Source organism: Mastacembelus armatus, chromosome 9 (genome assembly GCF_900324485.2).
Source record: "Mastacembelus armatus chromosome 9, fMasArm1.2, whole genome shotgun sequence".
NCBI classification, from domain to species: domain Eukaryota; kingdom Metazoa; phylum Chordata; class Actinopteri; order Synbranchiformes; family Mastacembelidae; genus Mastacembelus; species Mastacembelus armatus.
The window spans coordinates 7,743,161-7,762,191 of NC_046641.1; the positions used below are offsets into that span (position 1 = coordinate 7,743,161).

The 19,031-nt window shown below is 42.2% G+C and overlaps 1 protein-coding gene across 4 annotated transcripts in view; it reads left to right on the forward strand.

Moving 5' to 3' along the window:
* The window catches only part of dtx1 (deltex 1, E3 ubiquitin ligase), a 39,746-nt gene that overhangs the window by 7,352 nt on the left and 13,363 nt on the right, over window positions 1–19,031 (forward strand). For 3 of the 4 annotated variants that reach the window (XR_003296548.2, XM_033325392.1, XM_026322616.2), the window contains one exon: window positions 15,016–15,760. Coding sequence is in view for 3 of the 4 variants with exons in the window: in XM_033325392.1 (XP_033181283.1) it covers window positions 15,016–15,760 (745 nt within the window). In the remaining variant the exon portion in view is untranslated. Of the gene's footprint in view, window positions 1–7,726; window positions 7,904–15,015; window positions 15,761–19,031 lie in introns of those variants that run through there. The other variant, XM_026322617.1, reaches the window with a different exon arrangement.

Sequence of the window (19,031 nt, forward strand, 5' to 3'; positions counted from 1 at the left end):
TGTGTGTGGGAACTGTTTTGGTGGTCTGTGAAAGGAAGCTGTAAAAAGGATTCCCGCCATGTTCGTGCTAAAGGTCAGGCGCTGTATGCATCAGCACTGACTGTGAAATCCCACTTGCATCAGAACAAGGCGGAATGAGCAAAGACTAAACTGAACATTTAGAACAGAAACGAGCTAAAGTAGAAACAAGCCACAAGCAGGTATATCACGTGTCTACAATTACACGGAGCACACGTGCTGCATCAGCATCAGCACTGTGATGTTGGATGACTGGACTGTTGTTTTGATTCTATCGGTTGTTAATTCAAAGAAAAACTCAGCTAGTCACATCCTGACCACATCCTCAGCGATGTGGAATAAAGATAAGCAGACATGACATAATGACCAACTTCTCTTCCTCTCAAAGCTTTTTGTAATTAGCGTAATTGGTCGGTGAAGGTCTTTAGCAGAATCAAAATGGTGCTTAGCCAAGGCGGTAAGGTGTCTCTGTACTCAGGGGTCCGTTATAGCCCCAACAAGCTGGCTGAATTCCACCTGGATGTCGGCAGTAAATGGATTGTAGCCACACAGTCGGTGGTGTGGGGGGTGGAGGTGGAGCCTGGGGGTGTTGAAAGTGTTGCAGAGAGAAGAGGAACAGCGGGAGAGGTGGGGGTGTTTTCCTGATGGAAAGTGACGGTGAGGGTGGAGGCAGTGATAATAACATTGGAACATTTCCCTTCTCTTTCATTATACAGCTTTTGTCTCATCGCTGTGAAGCTTCCCATCCAGGGCCTCAAGGTGTGCTTATTTTAATTAGGCATGGCAATATTTGCCAGTTATCTGGATAAATATTTTGATTATACAATGCAACACACTTGTACCTGGAGCTTTACATTATGACTTCATCTGTTGATTGTTCTGGAGATTTTCAACGTTTTGTCAGAAATGAAACATCAGAAATGATGAGGAAAAATGTTGAGCAAAACTTTCCATGACCTAACTGATGTCTTTATATTGCTTGTTTTTTTTTTCGAACCAACAGTCCAAATCCTTATCGTAGTCAGTGATACAGTGATATCAAATAAAAATAGTAGATTCTCATGTTTTAGATATTCATAACTGACTGGATTGCCAACTTTGTGGGAATTGATTTTCTATCACTTAATTAAATAATCAGTATGTGCTTATTAAATAGTGGGTTTCATCATTGTAAAACATCAGTCAGGCTGTTGTTCCCTCTAAGAGGGACCTTGTTACCTGGGTCGTAGTGCTTCGCTCTGCTGTGTCCTCACTGCAGCACAGTGATGAGCAGGCTGTGCAGCTTCTGACAGCCTCTGGCATTAGAAGCACAAGTGTGTGTCCACATCTCCTTTCAAAGTCTAATCCAGGGAGTCACAACTTGTAACTTCTGAAGTGGATATCTTACTCTTTCATCAGCGAAGCCGTTTTAAAGCTACTCTCCGTGCTGCTTGCTTATCAGAGCAGTCTGGAAGGTCACTTAGATCAGAGGCTGCTGCTGCTGCTAGAAAAAAAGAGACAACATCAAAACACTGTTTGGGTAAACCATCCTCAATCTTCTTCTCACATTCATTGATGGAGCTCATGTTGAAATCTGTCTTATTATCGAGGATGTTGACCCAGGTATCCTTATGCTCATCCTGTGTGCTTAGGCCTTCATGAAGGATTTCTGTCAGTGTGCCACAATCATACTCAGTCATAACTGTTATGCAGATCTAAAGAGCTGTCAACAAGGTGTTGTAAATAAAATGAATTTATCCATCTGTTGTTTTGACTCTACATAGAGTATACTACTGGCTCAGTATACAAACCAGATGTTAGCGAGCTGTCGTGTTGCAAAGGGACAGAGTGTTCCTGCTGTAACAAATGGGGTGTCTTTGATCTGCAGGAGTGTGTGGTCTCACATTTACTGAAAACATCTTTTGACTGAGACCAGAGCTGCACTGACGCAATTCGGGCTGCCAGTGGTTGCAGTGAGCCAAACTCAGAACTCCCTTGATCAGTCTCGGTGAAAGCACAAACACAGTGCGGGACTTTTTGTTTTGGTCTCAGCATTTTCGCTTATTTTACAAAAAAATACCTTCTTACCCCACTTTAGCACAGCCAAGGCACGGCGAATCGCTAAAGCCAAAGCTGGGATGGATTTTCTAAAGCACCTTAGTGGTGTAACAGTCCTCACTGTTCTGGTGTAAGATACTGATCTGAAAAATCTGAACGCACAGGAAACAACCGGGTCACCTGTAACTTCTACTAAATGTCCTTACATGTGTTGTTTGCTCAGGATACACTGAGACTATACTCTCTGCTGTCTACACTACAATATTTTATATTGCATATAAAATGAACACATACTAAATGAGGATGTTAACATTTAGCCCAAAGCACTGCTGTTGCCACAGTAAAACAGAAAACATAATAAATGTAAGAATTTCATAGTGTTCTGAATATTTTGGGGTTTTGGATGTTTGGTCAAGGTTGACATTAATCCAGTTACTCAATTAACAGCAAAAAGGACTGAGAAATAAACTGGCTGCAGGGCCAGCTGGGCCCACAGCCAATCAAATTTAGTTGTTGGGCCTTTTCACCCACCTATACTTGGCAGTTTCACTATTTCTCCAGGGACACTGAAAGTGACCAGTTCTGTAGAGCTCAAATAACTGGTTAATTAATCATTTAGACTATTGATAGAAAATAATTAGCAGTGATCAATTATTTAAGTAATTGATAAGCATAAATACCAAAATACTGGCAACATGGATATTTGCTAGCAACAAATGCAGTTTGGGTTTTGACTGAATATGTTAACTAGAGCAATAATGGTTTTGAAATATTGCCTGACATTTCACTGACCAAACAGTCATAAATAAACACACAGATCATTGCTTTGTCAGATGTATTGCTGATGAAAGGAGTTGTTTATTGCGGCCTTGCAGTGCTTCTATAATGGAAGAATACTACCTTGCCTGAGGCAGTTAACTAGTTGACACAGAAAGCAATGAAAGCAGTCTGATAAAACACAAGTTTAAAGCAAATGACCACAATATAAGCTAAATCAATTAAGGTCTTAAAACTAGATTTTCATGTAGAGTTCTCCCACATGACAAGGTCACAAGGTGGAGGATTTCTTATGGTCGATATAGTCTTTTACACGAGTGGTGCAAATTTCTGTCATTTTTATTGTTACTAAAGTTATGTAGCCCAAATAATATGAAGTTAACTGGGGATTCTGGGACTTCTGTGGGCCTGCAGTCCCTGAGCAATAATCATGTAATCATCCTTTAGTTTTACTTTGAGTTTCATGTTAAGCTGCTTGCCTTCTGAATGCTGATGAGAACGAGAGTAGAAAATAGTGTGACAAGGCAACACATGCGTGCTCTTAACAGGCTCACATTCCCTCTCACTTTTTCATCCATACGAACAACATCACTTATTTTGATTGTTTGCAGCCAGGGCGCTCAACAGAATATCAATGTGAGCTCCTCTCACCCTCATTCTTCTGCGTCGTGTGTGAGTGCTTCTAAATCATGGCTCCTGGTGAGAGTCCAAGCCGTGTGACTGGTCAGTGTGAGAGACATCATACGGTAACCTACGAGGTGAATAATATTTGCTGGGTGCTCCCAGCAGAGACCCCTCCTCAAAGGAACATCTCACCCTCCATCACTTTTTCAGACATTTCATTATTAATGAGAGCTTGCAAACTCTCTAGGGATTTATGTCACTGCTGCCTCAAGGTGAATTTTTATGAGAGTTAAATGGCGATTGCTTCCACTCGGTCTTGTCCTTTGCATGGATGCAGTCAGTCAGAGACAAAAGGGAAGGTAAGTCACTATAATGTTTTTCAAGTCAAAATGGTCATTTAGTGGTTATAGAAGTTAACCTATAGAAGTTTAAAGGGCCTGTACACTGATGGTTTATGTCTTTACCACAGTGTGTAGGTCTTCAGTCGCCAGTTTTTGTCTTATAGTTCAGCTGCTGTCATCTGAGAGGAGACCACAGGTGGACAGTCAGACCAGATGAAAACTGCAGGGTCTCAAAGTGTTAACACTCTGCTTTCAACTTTTGGAAAAATGATGCACCTAAGTCAGAACACAAACACAAAAACATGCCTAAATAAATTTAAGATGAGCAAAGAGAAGCAAACCTTGTGACAGCAGTTCTCTTGTGTCAAACTCTCCTGTCATGATTGTGCCAGCTAAACGCACTGAGCTTCAGAGCTCTGGACCTTTCAGATAGAGGATAGAACACAACTGAGAAGCGGCAGATTTGGGGTAATATCTATCACTTTCAGCCCCATAATCCCACCCCTTACACCGCCATGAGAGCCACACAAATTGAATTTCAAAGTTGACCCTCATCTGCTATAGAGTAATTAAGCCCAGAAAATCATAAATGATTTATTCATCATAGTCATCATATAAATTATAGAGGTCCCTTGCAGCTATCAGAGTCTGGAGAGCATGAAGTCATCTGCTTGAATTGGTAATATATTGTAAACAGCCTTTGATTATTGTATCACATTAGAGAGCCAAAGGCGTCTACCTGCATTGCATAACAGCACCGTTCATATTTCAGCAGCTTCATGCTCCTCATTTTTCAGCTGATGACTTTGGAAAAGTGAATTTGTGAAATAAGTTAACCCATTGGTGCTCACACCTAATAAAATGTAACAGCAACTTTGCAACGAAGACGTGACCATGATTTTATTCCAAACTCTTGACATTCAGCCTCAAGAGGCACAAGTTGGTCCCTGAGTATCCTCCATTACTCTTAATAGACTTAAAAGTCAAATTTAGAGAACACTGTGCAAACACTACAGTAAACTCAGACTACTGAGATATTAATGCTAAAAAAAAATCTATGTCTTGCGAGTGTGGTGGTTAGCACTGGTGCCTCGCAGCAAACCGGTTCTGTTCAACCCTGTGTGGAGTTTGCATATTCTCTGTGTCTGTGTGGGTTTTCTCCAGGTACTCTGGCTTCTTCCCACAGTCCAAAGACATGCAGGTTGGGGTTAGGCTAATTGGTGGCTCTAAATTGCCTGCAGCTGTGAGTGTGAGTGTTTGTCGGTGTCTTATGTGTCAGTCCTGTGACAGACTGGAGATCTGTCCAGGATGTACCCTGCCCCTCACCCAGTGTCAGCTGGGATTGACTCCAGACCCCCATACCGGTAGATAATGGATGGATGTCTGTCCATTAATCCTCAGGTTTGCAAACAGAGAAGATATGATTACACTTGTGATTCAGCAGGGAAAAGCTCTGGGCCTAATAATAAAAACTCCCTAGAAGAGTAGAACATATTTAAGGTGAAGTTGTGTTTGGTAAATTCATCCCAGTTTACAACTGATAAAACTTTCATCTGCAAGTTAGCTGCCCTGTGACCTCTCACACCTACGCCATTTTGCTGTTGATCAAAGCTGACCAGTGTAGTCTGGCACCCTGACTCCTTGCTTTAATGTATCCAGACGTTTCCTCCGATAAGACCTGACTGCATCTGACAGCCATGAAGAGGGTTATAAAAGCCTGTCTCAGCAAACTCATTTACTGCATGCTGTTTATCTCAGTGAGTCAAACTCCCTTTATTTATCAAATGTAATATTCTGAGCTTTTTCTCTGCTAGTGCTTTGTCTAGAAATGTAATGAAACATTTCCACACAAATGTTGTCTAAATGTCTAAAACATCCTGATCATGTTGGAAAACTAGAAATTAACCTTAGGCTGCAGTTGTAGTTCAGACTGTATTCAGTGACTGAGCAGTTTACATAAGCCTCAAAAGATGTGATTAATTCTCGATCCAGTCATGCAGCAAGTTATGTGGCATCAGCGGTCAGCTGATGGAGAACCACTGAGCTACACATCAGTGTCTCATGTCAGTCAGATGCTCCTGAGCACACGGAACGTTTTCAGTGCTTGTAGCGCTCTCACAGCTGACATCAGATACCGTGTTTACAGATAAATACCACATTACGTTGGAGTGTGGGAACTGTGTGTGTGTGTGGTGTGCAGCTTGGTCTGATGTAACTGACACTTACAAACATCGCATATTTATATTTATGTTTATGTCATATGGAACATTTGCAACTCAGAATCAATATTTGGTAGAAACATGTTAAGATAAAGTCATGATATAACAGCAGAATAATAAAAACTACACAATGCAACTGTAAGACCTTGATAACTACTGGAGGGATTGTCACAATAACAGACTTTCATGATACAGAGAAGATCCTACTGACCAAACCACTGACATTCCCCTCTCTGCCAGTGATATCGATAGTTAACAAAGGTTGGCATGCAAATATGCTAAACCGGTGGTTCCCAAAGTTGAGGGTGTTATCAGGTATCGTATTGTTCATCCTCGAGGATAGTTGGTGTGGGTGTGGAGGATACAGAGGATAGGGTTAAATGGAGGCAGACGATTCGTTGTGGCGACCCCTGAAGGGAGCAGCCGGAAGGAAAAGAAGATCATCCTTGAATATACTAGAAAATGCTGCACTCTTGTACTGTAAACTGACTTTTTAGGCCTAAACCTAAACCCAACATAGGGAATCCTTAGCGTCATTGCTTCATATGACTTGTATGAACTTACTGTGTTATCATAGAATCATATATTACACAACTATTACACAACAAATAGACAACTTTATCAGGTAGTTTTCGACACCCTTTAATGATTTTCATGTAGATGATAAATTGCTTTAAATAATTTTTTAGTAGTTCTTAGTTTTTTAAGATTTTTTTGTTTTGTTTATGTAAAGCTTTGATGCAATGCATCATACATGAGATATCCTGTACTTTTAACATGTCACACTGCAGATTTTTAAGGCTTTTTTAAAGTTGGGCAGCATACATGGCAGCACATTGTGCTCCGATTGGACTGATGCCAAAATGAAAAGGCTCTGTAGCATCTAGGCATAAGAAGTCATCAGCTGGCAGCTGTCAGGGATGGGAAGAAATGTTGTGATAAAATAATAAGCCTCTCTAGAGCATGAGGGATAAGGCAGGCAAGAATCCCAGAAAATTAGCAAATGTCATACCTCAGAAGAAAACATTGAAATACTGTCAAAAGCTCCATCAACCCAATAAGATGTCTGTGTTTTCATTTTTGGTGGTCAGTACGCCAGATTTGCTTACTGAAAATGGCAGGATTTAGTTTTCCATGTGTGAAATGGACTCCACTCTGATAACAAGGAACCTGTTTTACCCAAAGCCTGACACAGCTCTTTGGCAATGCTGGCCTGTGTCATGTGAGTGTGTGCGTCTGTGAGTGTGTAATAACCATGCCTGGAGCGGTGCCTCCCACCCCTGGCCCCAGTGACATGCCGGCATGGTGCTGACACGCTAACGAGCTTCCTGCTGGATGTGATGAGGCTGAAGTGGTGTGAAGTGGATGCGATTGTGCGGTGGAACACACAAATGCATTCACCACACATTCACCTCTTCAGCGTATGGCACTTCTGGTTTTCATACACTCACGTGTGCAGATAAGTGTATACACACACACACACACACACACAGAGTGAGTCAGGGAGCATCCTTGGCAGAGCCGCAACTTCTCAGCTGAGAACAGTCACGACATTCACAGAGTCAGAAGGTTGTTTCAGGGTCTGTTGCTCCACTGCAGTACAGGAGCTGGCAGGTGGACAGGACTATAACTTCATTTTCTTAAGATCTTTTTATTCACTCGGTTTTGTTTTTTTTTTTGTTTGTTTTGTTTTTTTACTGCAGACTCGGCACAAGTGCATGGTAACGGCCAGCCCTGGGCAGGGGTGTGGGAGAGTTTGGAGAGTTGAAGGGGCTGAGGGGATGAGTACTGTTGCAGTGGGAGTTAAACCACATTTCCTCACCACTTTGTCTTGCTGGCAGCAAAACAGTTTTTACTGCAGTGTTCACTTTCTAAGCTCAGGCAGAAGTGAGACATCCTCTTTTTTTTATTGTTCTTTGGCAGAAACCCTCCACTCATCACACGCCTCCTTCAGTATTTACAGTACACCCTCCTTACTCACACATTTCTAGCATTTCCTCTTCTTTTTCTCCATCCTCCCCTTTATCTGGCCCTGCTCCATCCTGCTATGTACACCCTACACCTCCTCCACCTTTCCTCTGTCCCTGCCTTTCTCCTTTCCTCCCTCCTTTCATCCTTTCCTCTACCCCTGTCCAATCCCTTTTACTGCTTTCCTGCTCTCTCTTCCTCCTCCTTCTTCCTTTCCTGTCTCTCACATCAGTATTTCCCTCCTTCTCTCCCTGCCTCCCAATCAGCAGCTGCTCCACTGCTTTTGTTCATCCATCACATTTACCAACAAAGCGACCAGGACGCTTAAGGGAATCCAAGTCACCATTCACTACTGTGGCTCATTACAGAGAACTGCAATCTGAGAGAACCAAAGAAAATTAGCTTTAATATGTGATTTTATGAGCGAAGCAGGGGAGCCACGATATTATAACATACAGTATAATGCTTTTAAACCAGCTTAATGCCAGACTGTCATCCTCATTATTATGGTCTGTGGTCTCTGGGTATTCATTAATGAGCAGATAATGCTCTTATAGAGCCGTCTGACTTTGATGTACAGGTATGACAACGGATTTAAGCAGGAGAGAGTTTAACATGTAAAGCCTCAGTGATCATCCATTTTTAATGAAAACTTTCCTTCTTGTTAAATTCATAGTTTTGAGCCAGATGTTTTCTCTCTGTTTATGAAGAATTTTTTACTGCCCGGCTTTTTCTTCACCATCTCTAATAACCAGCTTGGGTTTATTGTTTGTCAGGGTCTTTTTTAGGAGATAAAAGCCTTTTTTTTTTTTTTTTTTTTTTTCAATCTGCGCTCTGGGGTTTTTGTAAAAACATCAAACGCGCTTCAATTACTTTATTTCCCCCATACTGTAGGATTTATTAGAATATTCATCATGTGTTCATTAGTCATATGTAGGGCATTATGGAGATTGTATGATGATAACTCAAGGCCTGCAGCAATTCTGTGCTGCTTACTCTGTAGGTCTCTTGAACAGAGGTTGTGTCAAACAGCTTCCACTAAAAGAAAAAGCCCAAGACAAACGATGTTGGTGTATTATGATGTTTTGAAGGAGGTGCAGCCAGTGGTTTCTTCTGTATCTACTAGCAGCCCATGGAGGTTGTATTTATGTCCAGCATTGCTCTGAGCCAAAATTGCAGCATTCCCATAATGACTATGTTAACATGCTGATGTTTACACTTGTGTGTAATGTTTACCACGTTCATTATCTTTGTTTAATGTGTTAGCACGCTAACACTGAATAGAACTAAACTCAAAGTGCAGCTGAGGCTCATTAGCTTTAAGGGTATTTAGTCAGAATTTCTGGTATTGGACAAGAAATTGGCACTAGAGAGTTGCTACAGTTCATCTTACTAAGGGAGCCGTGGATGAGAGGGTTTAGATATTTCCCTTAATAAATGAAATTTTGATCTGCAACGGGCAAAAGAAGACAACTCCTCATCAAAGTCATTGGGAAACTAAATATCTGAACTACACTTCTTCTTGATCTGTGTGACAGATGTTGAGATGTTTCATTAAAAACAGAACAGTGTCACCTTGTGACGACACTAGAGGAGAAGTCTAGGGATAGCCTAAATCATTATGATTCATCCTCTGGGGGACATAAAGACAGTTTGTGCTGTCCATTAGCAATACATTAGAGCTAGATCAGTGGTAACTTTCTTTCAACTGAACAAGAAAGTGCATTAAAGAAATGCTTAAAAAAAATGCTAAACACTGGCAAGTTTTCTTTTTCAGTTGAATCTAAAAGATCCATGTGAGGATTGCTATTGGATTTTTAAACTGACAAGTATTGATCAATAGCAGCCTCAAAAGTCTTGTGTCTGTTAAGCTATACAATCCCTCCAATACAGAGATAGATGCTGCTGGTCTGTTTAAAAATATCCACACTAAGATTTGTAATCTTATTTTAAAGAACACAGTTGTATTAAGTGTACCCATGGATACTGTTTGGCATCATATGTAAAGTAACATGATTTAATTTTTAATGTTTTTTTGTTTATTCCTTCACTTATCTCATTAATTTCTAGTTAAATTAGTCTTTTCTCTGTTTCCCATGACGACAGCCCTCTAGAGAAGGAGACAGTCTCCGCTTCACTCGAGATATAAAAGTAACTGAGCAACAATATTAAAAGGGTCCTGGTAATGCAAAAGTGAGAGTGGAGCGAGAACAATACTGCGGTGTAGTTTGCCTTGTTGTTTGAATAACAAAAAGCCACTGAAAAGAGATTTGTGTTTCACACAAACAACAAGCTGTGGCTGCATCTCTGTGGCTTGGACTCAAGCAGAAACTGGCATTGCTGCTGTCATAAGTCTCTCCTTGTGTGTCTGATGAAAACTTTTGCAAGTAGGTGAGAACTGACTACTGAAAAAAGCCCTCACACTTTTTGTTGTGTAATTGGTGGAGTGGAGTTTGTGAATGCATTTCTGAGTTTGTTTTCAGTGGTTAGACCTATAGATTGGAGGTTGTATGGAGCCCTGAGGTTTATCTGAGGATGCCTCTGACCCTTAGTAAACCTGTTGGTGAAAAGTTAAAAAGACTGAAGCATGCACACTGAGGATGGCTCAGCTGAGTCCTGCCTTTTATCCTTTGTGCTGATGTGTGACTGAGTAAAATGACAATATCTCACTACTCTGGTTGAGCTTTTCTCACCAAACAGGAAAATAGCAGAAAAGTAAAATTCTGTGTGTCTCCATCATCTGTTCTCATTGATGTGCTGTAGTCATTTTGCCAATGACACCAGGCACAGGTTAACTAGTACGCACTGCAACAAGTAAACAGCAGTTGATGTGTAAAATAGATGGACACCTTCTGTAATCAGTTAATTTGTTAATCATTTAGTTTTGATTAGTAACTAATGATTTCTGTTGATCTGTCACAGTGGGCTCTGCATTAATCCACTAGGTATTTTCAGTATGTTTTTTTGAGTTTGAAAAACAAATGATTAATTCAGTTTCAGTGAATCGTAGCAGTATTTGATTGCAGTGTTTAATTATCTTTACTCATTGAACACTAGTATTAGTCTTATTTTGTGTGGGCAGTATTTTTTCTTTTCTGACATTGGTCTGTGCGTAGATTAGCTGGTTTTAAATACCTCTTCGACAGCATTGAGCCATGTGGTGCTGGACCTGTTACTGGCCCCTCTCTTTCTGTAGTTAAAAGTAAAAATGCTGCACTCTGTTTTAATAGGCTCGACTCAACTCAAGGGAAATTGGACAGGCTTGTCAATTATAAGGATATATTACAGAGCTTGATCCAGGCACTTCTTGCCTGCCTTTGCTTCCACAACAGCAGCGCCAGGAAGAGCAATAAGTACAGGGTGGTGTGGGCCCTAATTCAATGACACAGATTTCCACTCTGTGTCCAAGAGTTGACTGTTGTGTGTGAGAGCACGGTGGGGTTTAGTGAGTGACAGAGTGGAAAATGTGAAGAATGGCTCAGTGCGACAGTGTTGGTGACGAGCCAGGAGAGATGTTGGAGAGCGGAGGGAAAGCTGGCGTCAGCATGAGATGAGATGAGCGAGTGGATTCTGTTGGCCCTGTGCTCGGGGAAAGTAGTAGTAACGTTCACATATGGGCAGCCCCTCCCTCCTACTCCTTCTCTCTGCCCCAGGGACGGCCTTGACAGAAACAAAACCTTTCCTTAGTGTTTCTGTGACAACAAAGCTCAAATCCCATGCATTGTGCCGCAGCTGTTCGGGTATTACTTGTGGTAACAGATCAGGTCACCGACAGATTCTATTATGGGTGTTTTCATTGCACTTTCCTGTGTGACTACAGAGGTGTTAGTGGAAGGAACACACATCAATAAGCTCAGTGACAGTTTTAGATAGGATATACCGCTCACTGTGGGGAGAGGAAGTTTTACTCCCAGGATGAGCTCTAGAGATGGAGAAGAAGATTAGCTCTCTTAATATTAAGACCACAGTTTCCCTCCTTTTTCTTATCAGTTATTGGGTTATTTAAATTAAGCATTCAAGATTACAAGTATATCTTTGAAAATGCAATATGTGTATTCAGTGCATTGGCTCTGATTGAAGCATCCACCAAAAATGAGCTACAAAGCTTAAGTTTGCCAATCTACCCTCCCGTCCGGTCACGGATGTTGCAATTTAATGTTGCATGTCCTTCCATTTGAACGAGTGATTCAGACAGGCCTTTTTCCACTACCCGCAGAAAACAAAGCTATTAAGGATTGAGACTGGCAAGGCCTCATATGGTGAACAGACTGCTAAGATGTGAGAGGGCAGCCAAGCTCACCCTGACCCCACCTGGTCCGTGTGACGGTAGGGTTAGAGTACAACAGCGAAGCCTGACGTGGCAATACATCACACCACTCACCCATGGGGAACCTCACTGGTGTCAGGCAAGGACGGCTGGAGGACATCGTGGGAGGGAGGACAAGGGATGACAAGTCAGGGCAAGAAAGATGGCTGCCAAAGGCACACAGGGTTAGAAGGGAAGTGGCTACTTTTACTTGGTTTCCTGTCAGGAAGCGCACAAGGGTTCACAGGGGAGGATATCAACAGCTCAGGTCCAGCTTTTTGTCAGAGGCAGATATATACAGCTGTAAATTACAGCAGAACAGGAGGCAGTAAGCAGAGTTTTGAATGACGCTTCCCATGTGATGTGACAGGACTGTGTTCTCTGCTCTTTCCTGTCGAAGTCCCCGACTGCAGCCTGCACAGTCCCTGCATGAGAGTATAAGTCATGTCCTGTTCAAAGTTAAAGAAATCATTGGTTATTTTGGAAATACTTGTTTTCTTGCCAAGAGTTAGTTGCAGAGATCAGTACCACTCTCTTGTGTCTGTAAATGTGAAGCTAGAGCCAGGTGATAGAAGCAAACAGATACTTCAGACTTGGCAAAGCCTCGGATTAGTCAGAGTCCCATTAGCAGCAGTTCCTAAGCTGACTTAGCACAGGGCCAACGTCATACTGCAGGTCATTTGTTTAACTAGCACATAAACATAAAAGTGAAACAACAACCTGTAACACTGTGGAACTCCACACTTAACATTACTGATAGAAATTATGACTAAGATGATGAAAATAAGGTGTAATAGCCTAAGGCAACACTATGCTGTAGTGAGAAATATGACAAGTCATGTCACTCTACTTTGTTCAGAGCTGCACATCAGTTGTTGGGTATTTAGAAGAAAATCAGATGCTTAGTCCTGTGACTCAAAATGTAACGGCAATATACGAGAGTGTCTGTGAAAGCTGAGCAACACCCAGATCAATCGGACTTCCAAGCACTCGTGCCTCTGAGCCCACTGAAGTGTTTATAGAAAATCTTTCAGCTGACCACGTTTCATGTACGGAGCTCCACCAGAGCTCTGATGAACAATTAACTGTGCTAATAGGCTTTCAAAAAGAGATAGTGTTTATCTTTGCTCACCAAGGTTAAGACCTTTAAATTGATACCCGGGAATAAAACTTCTCTGCATGTTGAAATTTTTATGAGGTTTATGATACATTATACTCAGAAACACACAGCCATGCTGAAATAGTCCAGACCTAAGGCATCCCTAAGGAAACTCAGCAATAAAGAGTTCACGGTCACAGAGCCTTTCGATGCCAAAACAATGGAGAAATTGTTTGCTATTTGCAAATCAATGAGTGCTGTATTTTTAAATTAATTTAGGAAAATCATCATTTACAAACAAAATAGAAGAAAGGAAGCAAGAAAGCTGTGAGCAGGCATGGATAAAAATGGCAGAGGAAGTTGTGCATGGCTGACTGACTGAAGACATGAGAGACATGGGCAGCTGGCTCACTGAGTAGTCATCTGTGTGTGTGTGTGTGTGTGTGTGTGTGTGTGGTTCTCAGCAGCTCCAAATGAAATTAGCCATCAAGCCAAGTCCTTTAGCAGCAGTCTGCAGCACCGACGCAAGGTCAGATTTGCTGAATCTGCTGATGCATTTCATTCTCCAGAGCTAGCACCAGGCTGCTTGGATGAGGGGTTACCGCTGCCCAACAACGCCTCTACTCACCCATTCATCGTTTCCACACACTCACACCCCTCCATTATCACCCTGGTCCTCCCTGGCAGGAGAGTGTGCATTTACCCGTTAAATTAGGTGGGGGAAGGAGAGGGTTGACAGTCTCTGCTGGAGCGCCTGGATGCCCTTGCTGACGTGCAGCGGGGAGATGGATAGGCTAAGGTGTCCTAATTTCCCATGTGACTACAATAATTGTGTTATAATGGAGGTGGGAGTCGAGTGGCCATCAGTAGAGCGACAGAAGTACAAAGCTACCCCCTCATTTCTGTCACCATGCAGAACAGTGGATCCAGAGTGAGACAGCAGGGGCTTGTGGGTATGATGTCTGTGTCCCTGAAAGACCATGCATGTAGTTTAGAGTCAGAGCTGAGTTGAAGGATTTTAGCAACGTGTGCACCACAGCTTCTTATAGTTTATGCTTGTATCACTCTGGAGCCACTGCTGTAATGTTAGTTTGCACCCATATTCCCTCAGGCAGGTAGTGAAGTGTTACACCTCATCTCCATCACTTGGTCAAGTTGCGGTCTCAACACTTATTAGCTTCCTTGATGAGTTTGAAAGTGAAGCAAAGCTGCTTCTTGCCTCAGGTTAATGTCACTAGTGGTAAATCTAATGATGCTCTTTCCTACTGATCGTTTACACAATTATTTCTTTACTCCATTAACGGCCCAACATAATGACAAAATGAACTAAGTCCTAATGTCATAAAAGCTTGAATCAATGCTCTGAATTTGTAAAGCTAAGAATATAGGAATTTTTCTTCTTTTATTAGAATTACCTCATGCGTCAAAGACAGAACACAGGCAATCCACATATTTGTCATCAATGTTTTTTTCTCCTCAGGATGTTGTCAGTCCTTTGAGCGTCCTGCTCACTGAGGCTTGCACAGTAGCTGACCATAACAAAAAGCAACAGACAGAAGACAGACATCACAGATAGAATCAGAGGCTGTCGTCATGTTTCTTACCTCCTCTGTCCTTTGGTTTTAGGCACCATGAGACCAGTGCAGAGGAACTTCTATGAGCCGTCGTCTGCCCCGGGAAAAGGCGTGGTGTGGGAGTGGGAGAACGACAATGGCTCATGGACGCCGTATGACATGGAGATCTGTGTGACCATCCAGAATGCCTATGAAAAGCAGCACCCTTGGCTGGACCTCACCTCGCTGGGCTTCTGCTACCTCATCGACTTCAACAGCATGTCTCAAACCAACCGGCAGAGCCAGCGCAAGCGACGCCTGCGACGACGCATGGACCTGGCCTACCCACTCATCATGGGTTCCATCCCCAAGTCACAGTCCTGGCCTGTGGGAGCCAGCTCTGGGCAGCCCTGCTCCTGCCAGCAGTGCATCCTGGTTAATAGCACAAGAGCAGCCTCTAATGCTATTCTGGCCTCTCAGCGGCGTAAGCTCTATGGGGGGACAGTGGGTAACCCGGGCGCTACAGGAACTCTTACCGTTGTGCGGCAGAGCAACACCTTTGCTGGAACCTCTCTCTGGTCTCCAACATCCACCTCATCCGGCACCAACAATAACATAAGTGTAGGAGGTGGGCAGGCCAAAGCTGAACAGGTGCAGATGCCACTGTCCAATGCCAACTTCCCCTGTTCCCCTGTGATGCCATCCCTTTCATCCGCTCATGGCCACCACACCCTCACCATCAACGGACAGAACAACTTGAACCGGCCCGGCACCCAGCGCATTTCCATGGGCAGTGCCAGGGGAGCCATCCCACCAGGGTAATGATCTTTGCAAACACTATCATGCATTCCCCTTTACTTTCTAATTTGGATTTCCTAGAGTGAGCAGTAGCCTGTTACATATAATAGCATGGACCTAATGCTTGCCTTTGGTTTAGAGTTTGCCATCTGCCATCATCTACCTATGTCTCTGCTGATTTATGGCTACTCTTAGTAACATACTGGGAACAGAAAAAGTCTTGGTTCTAGCAAATTTTCCTTTGCTCAACTTAACTGGGGAAAAAAACCTCTCTTCCACATGTGTGTGCCATGGTTATTTCTCCACAATGAGCTTATTATGGCCCCAACAAGCGTGAAATACTGCAGCTCTTCTGAAATATTCTGGTTTTTCTGCTTTGAACTAATTTGTTACTATCATGCTCAGCTGAGGTTGATGTGTCATGGGATGCTGCCTAAAAGTCTGCCTCTGTATGTGGACTGTCCGGGTGTGTAAGAAACTGCATCTTTGTTTCATGGTGTGGGTGTGTGTCTGCATGGTCAGACATGCAAAGCGGTGTTCTGGTGTAGCTGTGGAAACCTATTTGCCATGGAGGCAGAGCTCCACTGGGGAAGAATGAATAATGGATCAAGGAAAAATGGGAGCTTCAGCGGAGCGGTCTGACCTCAGAGCGATTTAGAGAAAGCAGCTGAGGGGACGAGGTGTGTCTAGTGTTGTAAGTGATTCTTGGGTCCCCTATCCTGCTTTCTTTTACTAAAACAAACCCTCCCCTGATCTAATTTGATTCCGTTTTGTTCTCACTGCTCATGGGGAAAGACACAGTTATCATATGGGTGAATAATACAATCATTCACCCAGGCACACATACTTTCACTTTTTGTGGCCTAATTATGTGTCACTGAAAGAAAATATGTTAAGGTTTTGCTCATCATAGCAGGTCATGACCTTGTTTTATATAGCAGGTGGGAAAAATTATGTGTTTCTCTGCGAAGGTGTACATGACAGCGAAAGCCAGCATAGGATGACCTACTCAGGGATGCGTCTTCTGTATTTTAATAATTCAGTGAAAGCTCAGGTGTGCGTGGAGGTTGTGGATGAAATGTGACTTTTTCACCTTGCAGCACAAAGCCTTCTTTTGAGTGCAGGCAGTGAGAGCTCAAGAGAGGAAGAAACAGGGGGTGAGGTTGAGAACGTTAGTTCCCAGGCGAGTGGCTCGACATACAGGATGACTGTGGTTAACATACACGCAGCAGGACATGAGACAAACAACTACACACACAAACACACACACACACACGCGCACACACACAAACTGAAATGCGAACTCCCTCGCACATTCCCACAAGCGTGTTACAGACAGATAACAGAGGAACCCACACAGAAAGTAAAACATCAGATCTGTTTTTCACACACCCACACCGTAAAATAACTGGTGTTGGGTATTTGGCACACTGTGCTTGTTGTCATGAGTTTATCTTGCTGCTATACATAAACAATCATGCTCTACCTGATTACAGGTCTCTGCTAGATTAATATAAAAATAGTTATGACTTATAAAAAGCATCCCTGGATTGATTTCATCTTTGTAAGCTAACGCAGAACAGTGTGTTTTTATGACCTGTGTGCCACTGATTATGATGGCTGCAGCTCAGATATTGATCTTTTTACTGTCTTGTGGGCTGTAAAGGGCATGTGTGGATGTGGGGATTTTGCTTCATGCATCTGTCTTACATGCATAAATATTAGAAGTGGCACCATCTGCTGGTTTGTGTCAACACATCAGTTTATCTTATTACCCACTAGACGACCCACTGTATCACCACCTGATGTTACATGTTACCTGCCATACGCCTGTGGCTCCTGAAGAGCAGTAATGTATAACCTCTTTAAGACCCGAGCTCTAGTTTGATATGCATTTTTTATTTCTCTTTGCTATTTGGGCTTATTGGAACTTGATAAGTATAAAAGCTAAGCATCATCTTTTGACATGATGTAGTTTTAGAGACACTCGGTCTGAATTTCCAAAAATAAATAAATAAATAAAGTCACCTTTGTGTAATTCAGTGCAAAACTCTTCATTTCCAGCCTGAACAGCAGCCCCCCCCCCCGATTGCTTTTCCATGTATAAATTTCTTTAACACGTTTTGAACATCAGTGCAATAAACAAAATGAAATTACAACATTTTTGCCCTTTTTGGACAGTCACAGATGGCTCAATTGAAATGCTGCAAACAGTTTCAGCAAGACATATGCCAACAAAATATAAAACATTCAAAGCATTTTGCATGATAGACTGGCAATGCCCTTTTCTTTAGGAACATGTGCACACCTATTTGTGAAAGACTGTGTAACAGTTGCTATCATCTTGTAAGCACAAGAACACCTGCACCAAAATGTGATGTGCACGCATGTGGACGCCAGGTCCTAAGAGGATAATAACACTAGTAACAGGCTGCTATATTTTTTTTAGGTCATTGAGCTCACTTAATATTCATGCAGATGCATACATCAGCAAAAGGCAACTGATGACCAAGGATCATTATATATTGATCTGACTTTTTTTTTTCTTGACTGTCAGCTCATGGAAAATCGTAAAAAATGTGCCAAAGATGTGAATTTTACAACAATGCGAACAAAGAAAAGCAGATGATCATCACATTTTTGAAGCTGACATATCTTAAATATAAATATTTGTTGATTATTTTTCTGTTGATCTACTATTTAATGAATGAACTAATTGTTTTAGCTCTGCGTGACTAATATTTCATGTTATTTACTTCAACCACCCACATTTGATATGTGTTGTAACATATGTTGATAAATCTAAGATCTCCTTCATGCATGAAATGTAAACGTAACAGACTTGATTGGTGATGGTGATGATTAAATGGTGAGTTTAGAAATGATAATATTGCTAATATTTCACCTTCATATTTTGAGGTGGAAAGAAGAGAGAAAGTTTTTTTACATTCTGTGGGGATTTTTTCTGGTCTCTTTTTCACTCACCACTTTCTTTCCATGTACATGGATGGAATTACTGTGTCATAGTGCTTTTGTACAAAGGCGTTGAGACTGATGGGAGGCAAGAAGAAGTCCAGTGTTTTTCACGGGGAAAAAGGCGTTTGCATGTGTTTGCAAATGCACGCTGTTGTCGGCTGTGTTTGTGCACTGCTTTTGTTAAGACTGCTCATCTGAGTTTGGACCGTAGGGCTGTGTGTCGATCATTATCCCGCAATGAGCTGCTGCACTGCTCTGGTGCTCCCCATAAGACAAAATTAATATTGAAATTAATGAATAAATCATGAGAGCTCA